The sequence below is a fragment of the Pipistrellus kuhlii genome, unplaced genomic scaffold (assembly GCF_014108245.1).
Source record: "Pipistrellus kuhlii isolate mPipKuh1 unplaced genomic scaffold, mPipKuh1.p scaffold_m20_p_6, whole genome shotgun sequence".
Classification (NCBI taxonomy): Eukaryota; Metazoa; Chordata; class Mammalia; order Chiroptera; family Vespertilionidae; genus Pipistrellus; species Pipistrellus kuhlii.
In genome coordinates, this window is record NW_023425562.1 from 73522070 (window position 1) to 73535041 (window position 12972).

A 12972-nucleotide genomic window follows, 5' to 3' on the forward strand; every position below is an offset into this window, starting at 1 on the left:
ATATACACCTGTGTACATAAGCACATACACACTCATTTGTACACACTCAGGAAAACACACACATTCACTTTCAAACCATATCAAGAGACTGAAACTAAGATAGACTCCTGACACACAGGCATACACACAGAGACACAAACAGACACACACATCTACATATATGACACTATACACACACACACACACACACTTTCCCTGGAGGACCCTCTAACCATGCTGTGTGACATCTGCTCCTTCCTGCCATGCATTCTGTGATGGAATGAGGGCCTCCCTGTACTGTTGTTTCCCCACCAGCGTGAGAGGGGCAGGGCTAGAGACGTGGAGGGCTGTTCCCCACATTCACAGACCAAAGAGCCACAGCCGGGGAAGACAGTGGCCAAGGAAAGTCCCAAACCGCCCTGAGCCTTGCCCAATGCTCAGAAAGCAAAAACAGCCCACAGCACCAACAGCGAGCCCTACGGCCAAACTGCCACCGAGTTGGGCAAACACCAGTTGTGTGCACTTTCCTCTCCTCCAGCCCAGTCCCCGGCTGGAACGAATCCCAGACATGGCACATGTGATCAGGGCACAGAGCTTGGCAAGGAGTCCTCATGCATAGCTGCTGACAGCCGGAGGGTGAGCGGCCAGCACTGGCAGAGCAGGCCCAGCAGAGCACACGGCTGCCTCAGCCGCCATGGATTACCAAATGTCACCACGCACCACATACTGTGCTAACCACACTTTGCTGATAACAGTCCTCAGGGCAGCCGAAACCTAGGGGACTCCAACACGTTACACAGCTTACCCGAGTCGCACAAACCCAGATCCCTGCCTGGAATCCAACAGAACCCATCTGGATCCATCAGGGGCAGATCTTCCCCTAGATCAGTGGTCGGCAAACTCATTAGTCAACAGAGCCAAATGTCAACAGGACAATGATTGAAATTTTTTTTTTTTTTTGAGAGCCAAATTTTTTAAACTTAAACTTCTTCTAATACCACTTCTTCAAAATAGACTCTCCCAGACTGTGGTATTTTGTGAAAGAGCCACACTCAAGGGGCCAAAGAGCCACATGTGGCTCGTGATCCGCAGTTTGCTAACCTCGGCCCTAGATAGTGTTAATATGAAAGTTCTGGTTCAGACAGTCTGCCCGTCCAACCACCCCCTTCCCCGGGGAATGTGTTATACGCACTGTCCAGGTGGCGCTGGGAGCACTGAGGCTCAGGCACCTCCTGCATTGCCCATGAACTGCCCATACAGCTGGCACCATCCAGGCCCCGAACATTAGCACTGACAAAGCACTACATCCTCACCACAACCCATCAGAGGGAGCTGAAGCATTGGGGCTGCCCCACCCCTAATGGGGCACCTGGTTTAACATTCGAAGCTGGATTAAAACAAACTCGGGCTGTTGGCTCCAGAGCCTCAGTCCTAACTGCCGAGCTGGCAGGTAATCGGGCACCCTGCCAGGGCTAGAACCTGGGGGCCACCCTGTTCTGTCTCCTCCTTCGCCAGCTCTGAGCCGAAGCCAGGCCGTGACCAGCAAACCCTGCTCCTCTCCCACTTCCAGCACAGACGTCACCAGAGGCAGCCTGCGCCTCACCAAATCCATCCCCTGACACTGCCCTCAACAGCTGCTTCCCACACGCAGGCCTGCCCACTTCCGGGCAGGGGCTGTCCACTCAGCCAGCAGGCAGGCAGTCTGCAGAGGCCGCTCAGAACCTCAGAAAAGGGCAGGTTTGCAGAAGGAAATCCAAGTGATTCTGCCTCTGGAAAATCCCTGCTAATTTTTTTAAGGCCATGTCTCTTCTGGGTGCTTTGAGGGTAGAAGATAGAGGTGGCTTGTTCACAGGTCTTATTCTCTTCCTCCTCCCCTTGTAAAAAAGAATCATCGCACCCTGGAAACTTGAATAAAGGAAGTGGTTGACAGTGCAGCCGATAGATGGGGAGATGAAGAGCTTCTGGTCAAATGATTTAGCAAGAAACTACCGCCCCTGCCAGTAACAAGGCAGGCAGCCCCTCTGGGCGGGGCAGTTTGCAGGGCCCCCCACCATGCGCCCCAGCACCGCCCCTGGGGCCCACAGCCAGCACTGCCTTCCCCGAAGCTATGCAGCTGGCCTGCGCGCTGCTTGCCTTGGGCAGCCTGGTCTTAAGCGCCACGGGGGACCTGACCCCAGGTAAGCGGAGGGTGTCCCCTGGCTCCTGCCTCTCTAGGACACGATGCCCAGGCTGCGGTAGGGGCCAGGTGCCATACCCTCCTCCTCCCATGCCCAGGCCCCGAAGCACAGTCTTGGGTGGGCAGCCCCAGCAGAGGTGTGGCTGCCAGGCTTAGGGCCCCAGGACTGGCAGCAGCTGCCTTCCAGGGGCCCCAGGGGTCCGGGAATGGGGTTTGAGTGCCGTCTGGAGATGAGGGAAGACTTCTGTTCTCGGCTGCTCCCTGATCCGGGGGAGGATCCCCATGCCCCCCTATGGGGACAGAGGAATGGGGGTGGGCAAGCAGTTTCTGTCTGATGCCAGCCATGCTTGCCTGCTGGCTGCTGCCTTGTGACTCGGCTCTAAGGACCTGGTGATCAGACACTGTCACCCTTCCTGCCCGGCCAGGGCTGTGGGGAGGGGAGGAAAAGAGGGGTAGCCTTGGCTCCTGGAAACTGAGGCACAGCTGGGGTTGGCAACTTGTCCCCAGTTCACATGACCAGTGACCCCCCCCCCCAGCCTACACACACACACACACACACACACACACACACACACACACACACACAGATGGAGGTGTCTTCCCAGCACCAGAAGCATAGGCCCTGGGTGATGGTGACGGCCTGGAGGGCCCCTTTCTCACCTCCTTGAATCTCTGAGGAAGCTGGTGCTGGAGGCCGGGATGACCTGCTCGGGTCACAGCCGCGGCGTGGGGGGCAGGGGCGATGCCCAGGCGGAGGCTGGTTCCTGCCCTCCGCGTTCTTCGGGGGGGCTGGAGCCAGCCAAGGAGACCAGGTGGAGGGTGTTCAGGCAGGACGGTACATGGGGCCAGCCCCAGCACCGCTCAGTCCGTGGAGGGGTCACCCTGCTCCTGGTGGCTCTGTCTCAGGGGCTATGGGAACAGGTTCCTCTGCCTTCCCCCTGGTCCCAGAACTTCATTCTTAATTCACACAGTGAAGCCCTCTGCACTCCACTGCTTTCCAGCCTGTCCTGATGGGGTGCCACTGTCTTCCTGTGCCCCGCTAGTGCCATAAGAGGGGGCAGGCCAGGGGGAGAATCCTTAGCCGACTCTTAGCACCCTTTCACCAGAGCTGCCCCCCTTAGTCTCAGAGTCATCTTGGCATTGCCCATAGCAGCTGCCAAAATATACTTCTTGAATGAGGAAAAGGAGAGCATGGTCTCTAGAACTAAGTGTGCCCTGCACTCCTCTAAGCCTCGGTTTCCTCACCTGTAGAATGGGCACCCAAGCTCGGCCCCTGAAGAGGTGTGAGAAGGGGTTACCCTGCTCACCCCCCCCCCTTCCACTAACTTCAGCTCCCCCGCACAAGGCACAGGTCCCACACAGTGCAGAGGACAGCAGGCAGGCGGGCTGACTCCAGGTTGGGGTCCAGGGACCTGTTTGTTTTCTTCCCCGAAGGGGAGTCACCTCTTTGGGATCTTTTCCTTCATGATCGGCCCCTCCCTGTTAATTTCTCTTGCATTATCCTAGAGCTGGTGTGACTTTTCAACTTTTTGTAAAATTAAAAATGGAGCTTTTATTGTTTGTTCAGACCCCTGACATTTTAGGAAACATGTTAACTAAAAAGAAAGTCACTTCAATATTTTTCATAACTTCTTTGTAACTTTGCCAAAATCCCTTAGAAACTAGCATTACATATTCGTCTGAGGTTCAGCCTCACCTGATTTCATTTCATTGTTTGAATGCTGCTAAATTCAAGCAAAATTAAAGGTAATACATTTTATTTAAAAAGGTTAACGGTGGTTACCTTGGAGAGACTGAGGTACGTATACTATTTTTGTTAAACTGCCTGTATTTTTCAAATTTCCTACCCAAAATAAGTAAGCTTACAATCAGAACAGGCAATGCCTGTCTGAATCCACGGTGGGGGGTGAGGGACCACGTAGTAACTGGAAATTGCTGTGTACACAGACTTCAGAGGTGAGCAGAAGCCAAGCTCTTCCCCCAAAAGGTTCTTGTTAAAACGGAGAGTCAGCAGCCCAGCCCCAGGCGGAGCGTCCCCACCTTGTTGGCATCAGGGGGCGTGGCCATAGGAGCCACGTGGGGAGCGGGGAAAGGAAAGTTGCCTGAGCAGCCCAGCTCCTGGAGCTCTAGGGACAGAAGCAGTTCTCATGCTTCAGGCTTCAGCCGCTCCAGTGAGGGCTTCCGCTTCTGTGAGGAAGTCATTGAATCTCAGGGACGCTGTGTGGAACTTTTGGGGGAGCTCTCGGCAGCAGAATCTCTAAGCCGGGAGCTTGTGGGGTCTGCGCTGCTGCTGCCCTCACACCGCCTCTCCACTTCCTGTTGCTGCTGCTGCCCTCACACCGCCTCTCCACCCCTGCCGCTGCTAACCCTGCCTACCTCTGCAGCACCCAAGGCCCTGCCGCCCAGATGGCAGTCACCACCACGTGTGGCTACAGAGCCCCTGACACCAGTTGTGGCACCAACAAGCTGAACCTGGCACCATTTAATTTAGCGAATGAAATAAAATTGCTGCCTTCATTGCCAGCCTGTGGGACAGCTCCGCTTGGACCATGCTAGTTTTTCAGGAACATCTGGGGAAAGTCTTAGTATAGAGAAGCAGTTCACAGACCTAAAAGCCCTCTTCCCACACTCCCTCCCCCCGATCTTTTTAGATTTTCCCCTGAAACTTTTAACTTTTTAATATACAAGTAGCACATGACCATTGTAGTAAAAATGACAAATTCAACAGGAGCCACCAACCACAAAAGGCCATGTTCATGAAGACCATGTTGCAATTCGTGCAATTCACACATGCTCTGGGTTTTTTACATCCCTATGATTTTCTTAATAAAAACCAGTGTTCATAACCTGGATGAGCACACACCCACCCCAGGCCAGCCTGGCCTCTGAGCGCTTCTCCCCACCCGCTCCTCGCTTCAGAGTGAGCCCTCTACCCCATGGCCCCCTCTCAGGCCCTCCATCCCGGTCCATGTGAATGGCTCAGCCCCACCTGCTCCCTGCGGACAAATCCCTGCACAGCTCCTGCCTTTCCTCACTCACTGCGATAATGGTTCTCCTGCCTGTTTATTTGCGGAAGATGAGCTCCAGCGAACATTAGCTTCTGCGCCCGCTGCCCAGGCAGGATGAGGAGGGCTCAGCCCGTGGGGACGGAACAAAGGAGTGAAGTCAGGTTCTTCCTCGGAGAGGAGCTCGGGTCTGCCTGGGCCTGCTGCTGGGGGAGCTTGGAGGGAGGATGTGGGGTGCCGAGGAGGGTGCCGGGGTCCCTGGTTCTGCCTGGCTGTCAGAGGCTGGGATGTGGTGGTAGGGGAAGCCCCTCAGGTTGCTTTCCCCATTTTTTATCCAAACACGGGCCTCCTCGGGACAGGAAGTCCAGGCCTCGCCCTCCACCATGTGCCGGTTCCATAAAGGAGCCATGTGCGATGAAGTCACCCAGGCCTGGCCCTGTCCTCAGACGGAAAGAGACGGCACAGGGAGGAGCACCAGGCGCTCTGGTGCTGCCTAGGGAACCGGGCCCCTAGGAGAGAGGCCTGGAAGCTGGGGAGATGCTGACAAGCGCCCCCGAGGTGGAAGAGAGCAGCAGCCTCCTTGTCAGTGAGAAGGCAGGACCAGCCTGGGGCACTTCCTTGTTGGTGACAAGCTGGGGAGTCGGGGGCCAGAAGTGGGCCTTGAAGGACAGCTGGAGTGACTTCTCCTGACACCCTGAGGCTACTTCCTGTCCCGAGGCTCTGCCACCTCCAGACGTGTCAGGTTTTCTTTAACTCTCATTGGGAATACCCCTGGGTTCTGAAGGAGGCTGTGTGGGCAGGTACAGGAACTGGATCCAAGCCATCATTGTAACACCCACCTCGCCTGGTCCTCAGCTTTCAGTAAGGGCAGCCATGGGGATTCACAAGAATTGCACTGTGGGGTGAGGGCTGGACCGGCCAGGGAGGGTGGACAGGAGAGCAGAGGGTAGGTGGAGAAGGGAGGAGGGATCGGTGAGGGGAAGGCAGATGAGTGACGAACTACACGAGCTGGGGACCACACTGGGAGCAGAGAGAACTGAGCGCCAAGGTGTGAAGCATGACCCTGGGCCAAGAGCCGCATTAACAACAATGTTCTTATCTGGTTCTGTGTTTCTCTTTCAGATGTTTGTTCCCAGATCTTTCACTCCGGTGTGTACCCAGGATTTCCCAGAACAATCAAGACCAACGACCCAGGGGTCCTCAAAGCAGCCAGATACAGCATTGAAAGGTTCAACAACTGCACGAATGACATCTTCTTGTTCAAGGAGTCCCATATCCGCATAGCCCTGGTCCAGGTGAGAGTCTAGTGGCCAGCATCTCCGGCGCCAGGCTGCAGAGGCTCCCACCCCACAGGGGCCCACCGACTAGCACCTTGGCCATCTAGAACGCAAAACAGGCCAGGATGCTGGCGGTGGCAGCCACAGAGAGCCTGCAGCCAGGCCGCCAGTGCCACCAGATTTGAACAAAATGTCCGTGACTGTCTCTTACAGAAACCAACTTCTTCTGGGTGGGGCCACTGGGAGTAGGCCAGAGGTGGGCTGGGGTGGAAAGGGACTAGACGTGGGCCTGCTGATGGCTTTGGGTGGGGAGAAACCAGAAGCTGGGCAACAGGAACCAAACTGGTGAAGATGCTGCCCCTTGGAGGGGCCTACTGCACCACCTGCCACAGTTGCCCCTGCCTAGGGCCCACCCCTGCCTCACCCCCTCACCAGAGCCACAGCCCCATAGGACCTTTCGATATTCTCTACCTGGGACTTATTTTACATAAGAGCACCCCTCCCCACACACAAACCCCTCCTCCACCAGCCTTGCCTCAATGTCACGCCCTGTGAAGTCGTCACGGGATGACTCGGCGATCTTTCACCTAGAGGGGACTCTACAGGGCAGAGCCAGGCCTTGGTCATCTGTGTCCTGAGACCACAGGGTCAGCTTGGGATAAGGGTGCATAATAGTGATGAGCCACAATGATGACGGGGCTGCCCGGCAGTCTCCGCCTTTACTAAGACCAGGGATAGTGTACAGCCTCTCAAAAGGAAGATCCCGGATGTGGGAAGCCGGCTTTGGACAAAACCCACACATTCTCCTGGGTGTGGGTGCAGGAAGGAGGAAAGACGCTGCCACTGTGTGCATACCATTAATGGCTGGTAACCTTTGGGTCACAGAATTATAGGTGATTTTTACAACAGTGTTCATTCTTTTGGGCAATTGCAAACTTTTTAAAAGTAGTGTATTTTTAAAAGAATTTTAAAATTGATTTCCAGAGAGAGAGGAAGGGCGAGGGAGAAAGAGAGAAACATCAATGCAAGAGCGAAGCATCAATCAGTTGCCTCCTGTACACACCCTTCCAGGAATCGAGCCCGCAACCCCAGGCATGTGCTCTGACTGAAAATGGAACCGGCAACCTTTCGGTGCCTGGGAGAACGCCCAACCAACTGCGCCACGCTGGCCAGGGCGAGCAGTGCATTTTTATGCTTAAAAAGTATTTTCCAGAAGGCAGTCTGATGTGGGAAGGGTTTTTAATAAGATTTCCATGAAAACAGCCCGAGTGGCATCACTCCAAGGACACAGCTCCAGGACCACTGCAAGTACAAGATGCCCAGAGCCGAGTGCCCAAGAGCCCCTGGGGGATGGGGTGCACTATCCCTCCCTCCGTGACGCTGAGAACTGGGTTTCACTTGGTACGTGGTGGTGGGGCAAGACCAGGTTGTTGCCACATGCAAGTGAAGAAATGCTGTAACTGAAAATAAAGTGCCCACCCTGATGCCCGGAATGGTGAGGAGCCAGCAGACACACTGCTTTTCCTCACCCCATGCAGAGGCCACACAGGGCAGGTGATTGTGGGTGACCGAGGCCTGGGAGAGGGGCCAGAGCAGGACTTCACCACTGCCCTGAGGCCAGGACGCCTCACGGTAACCCGCCTCTGCCCCCTCCTGATGGCTGATGGAGAGACCTGGGCAGGAATATGTCCTAAGACAGGACACAGAGCCCCGTTTGGCCCCTGAACCAAGAGCTAAGTCCCCAAGCAGGAATGAGAAGAGTGAATGAAGGAGAGAACCGGGAGGGCCTGAGATCCAATCACAGGCTTTCTCCCCATAGCGGCTCCTGTATGTCCACATTCCCTCTCCACCACTCACTCTCTCTCCAGAGGGCAGGGGACAGTCCCATCAGGGCACCCTCACACCCGTCTTAAAGCCATCTCCTGCTGGGTCCAACCCAGTAACCAGGCCCTGCCCTCTGCTCTCTTTAGATAGTGAAAGGCCTGAAGTACATGCTGGACATGGAAATTGGCAGAACTACCTGCAAGAAAACCAAGCACCCCATTCTGGACAACTGTGACTTCCAGACCAACCACACCTTGAAGATGGTAAGCAAAGGGGCCTCACTCCTCAGACCCCTCACCACTTTCCTAGCCCCACCTCTCTCCAGGGCCCTGGGAAACACTCCTTTATCCTCCCTCTACCCCCACACACCCAAATTTCACTCTTGAGTCCAGGTCTTCAGCATCCAACAGGATCCTGCAGACACGGCAGACATAGAGGGGAGACCCCCTCCTTAGAGGCATATCCACATTGGGGGCAGGTTAGAGCAAAAAAAGACCTTTTGAATAATTCAGAAATGTGTATACACAAGCAGAGGGAAACCAAATGCAGCAACATTTAAGAATTTGTAACTATAGGCAAAAGCATATATATTTTTTTAATATATTTTATTGATTTTTTACAGAGAGGAAGAGAGGGATAAAGTGTTAGAAACATCCATGAGAGAGAATCATCCATCAGCTGCCTCTTGCACACCCCCTACTGGGGATGTGCCCGCAACCAAGGTACATGCCCTTGACCAGAATCGAACCTGGGACCTTTCAGTCCGCAGGCCTACACTCTATCCCCTGAGCCATACCGGTTTCGTCAAAAGCATATATTCTTGAATTATTCTTTCAGTGTCTGTAGATTTGACATTTTTTTTCACAAGGACCCTCAGGGCAAGGAGAGAACTCTTCAGTAAGGAAAACTCGTATGCGTTCACACACATGTGCGACCGCACGCACACACACACACGTGCATGCACACACAGGCAGCAGCACTAGACACTGCAGAGCTGAGTGGCAGCCTCGGCGAGGCGGGTGGCCCCTGCGGCAGGCAGCACGGTTCTCAGGGTGCCCTTCTTTGTTTCAGACTCTCAGTTGCTACTCTGAAGTCTGGGTCATCCCCTGGCTCCACAGGTTCGAGGTGCCCGTTCTCCACTGTCACTGACTGCCTCTCAGCAATCCTACGGCTACTGTCACTTTCGAAGTAGTGTCTCCCGGCAAGCAGAATGGTAGTGTCCACGGTTCATTACAGAGTAACTGGGATGGAAGAGTGACCACCACACAGTTAAAATACACACTTGGAATTCTCTTCTGAGCTGATGGTACTGGTGCTGTGTGCCTGGATTCAGAGTGTGAACACGCGGGACTGAATCCTCCAATGGAAATGTGTTGGGTTCTCAACTCCTGAAGGAGCCCCTCCCACCCAGGCCCTGGGTCCCCGATGCCAACCCGGGATCTTTCCTTCCGTCTGAATGCTTGCAGCATTGGACGAAGGGATTCAGCTGCTATTGAGCATTTTGGCCTTTCATGGATGAAATTATAAATAAACATGAATAAGAACTGACCATCTCAAAGTGGCTGCTGCGTTACCTGCTCCAGGGATCTCAGGAAGTGAGGTGGGCGGTAAGGGACCCCCTCATGGAGGGCCTGACCAGTCCAGGTGACTTCCACAAAGCGCCAGGGCTTTCCAGCCTTTAGGCCACGAACACAACATCCTAGAGACCAGAGAGCAGAAAACAGGCCAGCCTGTGTCCATCCCATGAACTGGCAGGGGAGGGGCCCCCCACAGAGGGCGTCCACCTGCCAGCTGGGCTTCCTTCTGACGGGGGATGCCCGCTCAATCCCCTCAGCTGCCTTCGAGACAGCAAACGCACAGCTGTGTCTAGACAAGTGGGTATGATAGGATGCTGAGTTAACATCCCACACATCCCCACCCGGGAAGAGCATCCCACACAGATTCACCTAAGAGAGGGTGCACCCTCAACCCTACTGACCCTCCCAGGAGAGAGAGCACCCCACACACAGACACATTCACCCCCACCCCCCCCAAGAGGGAGTATACCCACATACAGACTCACCCAGGAGAGGGAGCACCTCACACACACAGACTCCCCTAGGAGAGGGAAGACAAGGTAAGGGTGGACATGCTGCACTGGGGGCACAGGAGGAGACCACCCAGGGTCCGTGTAAGGCAGGCCTCACGCTTGCCCTGGAAGGGTGTGAGACTGGACCACAGAGCAGAAGCCTGGGAGATGCCGAAGGCTGAGAACCCCGAGGCCTCACCCAGAGATGTCCCAGACACCCCCTGCCAGAAAGCCTGGTGCAGATGCAGGCCCCGCTCTGGAGTTCTTCCTCCCGAGGCCCCCTTCAAACTATGGGCTGGTACAAAGTATGTTGTTGCCTTTTAAAACATACATGGACCTGATCATTCACAGGAAAAAGGAAATCCGCATTGGATCTGTATGGCAATTTAGCACATGTCATAAACTTGATCAATGTGAATAACCAAAATGGATGAACCACAGCTTCCTTCAGTGATGACAGAAAACTATAATTCCAAATCCTCAATGTTTTTTGCTGCCTTGATTCACCTCCTTCTGGTCATTTAATTCAGGGGCAGGAGTAGCAACTATGACACAAGACATTTAATTTATCCTATGATTCCAAAGGGCCCTGAAGGCAGTCCTTTCATAAAGATAAGCGAGTTCACTCGGTGCTGTTGACCCCCTACATAAACAAGATGGCAGGAGCACTAACCCCAGGAGTGTAAGCAGGCGGCTTCAGGACACGGCTCACGATGGCCTGTGTGGCTTATGCAAGATAATGCAGCAAATGAGGAGGACCCCAGATTCTGAGCTCTCAGTCAGTTCTCACTTACACGTAAGTACAGACCAGAGCTCATCAAGGTCAGGCCTGTCCTAAAATTACTCAGACCTCCAGACACCCCACGCCACTGGCCTTATAGGCAGGTCAGAAATGAGAATTCATACAAAGGAAGCTGTTGGGGAGGGCTGCCTCACAGCCTCACAGCACCCCTGCTAGGAGCTGTATTCCCCACCCCACCACGGCCCCTGCCCAGCCAGAAGGCTATGGGCTAACCTTCCCTCCTGGCAGGGAAGAGAAAGCCTCAAAACCCCATGTCAGAACTCTGAACCCTAACGTATACCCACAATTTTCACACCACCACTTGGGTCCAGGAATTTACTGCCTCCTATAAGTTGACAAAGTCTTAAAACTATGGCAAACCAGCCAAGACAGAAGCCAGTGGACTATGTACCCCAGCCTCAGGCTTCTGCAAACCCTCCCTCCCTGAAGTCCTCGGGCCCAAATTCCAGGTAGAAAGGGGCTCTACTTTATAATGCACCACAGTTCTACCACCCCAACCCCAATCTGTTTTATGCAGTGTCTCTCACAGAGGTAACTGCTTGTCTTCAAATAACTCTTAAGCCTTCCAGGGTGACACCAGAAGGAGAGGGACTGGGTGGCGAGCCAGGGTGAAGCTGCCTTGTAATTTGGAAATCCGCAGCTGGCGTACCTTTGTAGACATTTTGCCCCAGCTTCCTGGAGAGCAGGCACTGCTTGCACTGACCGTGTGGGCCCCACCCAATGTTCCCATCCTCCTAACTCTGGCCGCAGTGAGAGACTGTTCTCTCAGGAATCAGCACACCAAAGCCGCACCCGGGATGGAGCCGGGCGAGGCCTGGGTTCAAACAGAGGAAACCAAGCCCCACATAGACACAGTGTACCTGACCGCAGGTGGCAGATGTCACCCAGTGATGACCTCAAGTCCTGAACTGCAAACCCAACTCTATTTTTAAAAACTCATCAGTTTTACTCTGCCTCAGATGATGTTATCATGGAGAACATGCAAAGTTAAGTGCCCAGTATTCTAAGACATGAGAACTATGACCAAAAAGAAGCACTTTCTCAAAACCATCAAAATTCTGGCAGTCCTGCCTAAATGACTTAGCTTTCCCTGGCCACAGCCCTCCACCCTCCTCCCCAGGCACCCCCTGCTGCAGATTCACGCAGCCGGGGCCCTCCTGAGGTTGCAGGTAAACTCAGACTGTGATGAAAAGTCTCACCATTGCCCATGGTGACCACCTCTCAAAGTTTAGACCACAATAATGCCCAGCCCAGCTGGGGAGCTGGGCAGCCCAGGGAACTCTGATGTGTAGTCAAGATCTGACCCCCGGACTGGGTGGTGGCCACCGCAGAGCCAGGCCCTCACGCCACCCAGCCTCTCCCCCAGCTTCCCCAGCAGATTCCAGGCACAGAACAGATCCTGGCGCAGCTGTGCGCTGGCTGAGACTCTGGGCAAGTCATTTATGCACCAGCCTCGGCTCCTACTTGTAAAATGAGGTCGTATCTCCTTGCATCGTTAAAAGGTCTGAGTACATGAAAACACTTTCTAAACACATTCCGCAAGTGTATAGTCATAATAAAAATATCAAATGGGCCTTCTGTCCTATAAAAAGCAGTAATGAATCGTAATGGAGTTTTTATGATAGATAATAAAGAGGCACACAGTGAATGAACAACTTGATTTAATTTTAAAACCATGTTAGTAATTCACATTAGAGCAAATCCAAATTTTGTTTACAATAAAAGCTATCACACATTCAAACCTATTAAGGTTATATTTTGCACATCACCGTGTCAAACGACCAAATAAAATACAGGAAATGACACTTAAGAGACAAAAAATCAACATCTAAATCAAATCG

General features: G+C 53.7%; 1 protein-coding gene across 1 annotated transcript; it reads left to right on the plus strand.

The window, feature by feature from the left end:
- Positions 1 to 1910: 1910 nt before the first annotated feature.
- On the plus strand, positions 1911 to 10240 carry CST7 (cystatin F). The gene is made up of 4 exons (XM_036418108.2): positions 1911 to 2156; positions 6283 to 6455; positions 8408 to 8524; positions 9333 to 10240. The coding sequence occupies exons 1-4, from the start codon at positions 2087 to 2089 to the stop codon at positions 9408 to 9410; spliced, it is 438 nt and encodes a 145-aa protein (XP_036274001.1). The 5' UTR covers positions 1911 to 2086; the 3' UTR covers positions 9411 to 10240.
- The last annotated feature ends 2732 nt before the right edge of the window (positions 10241 to 12972 follow it).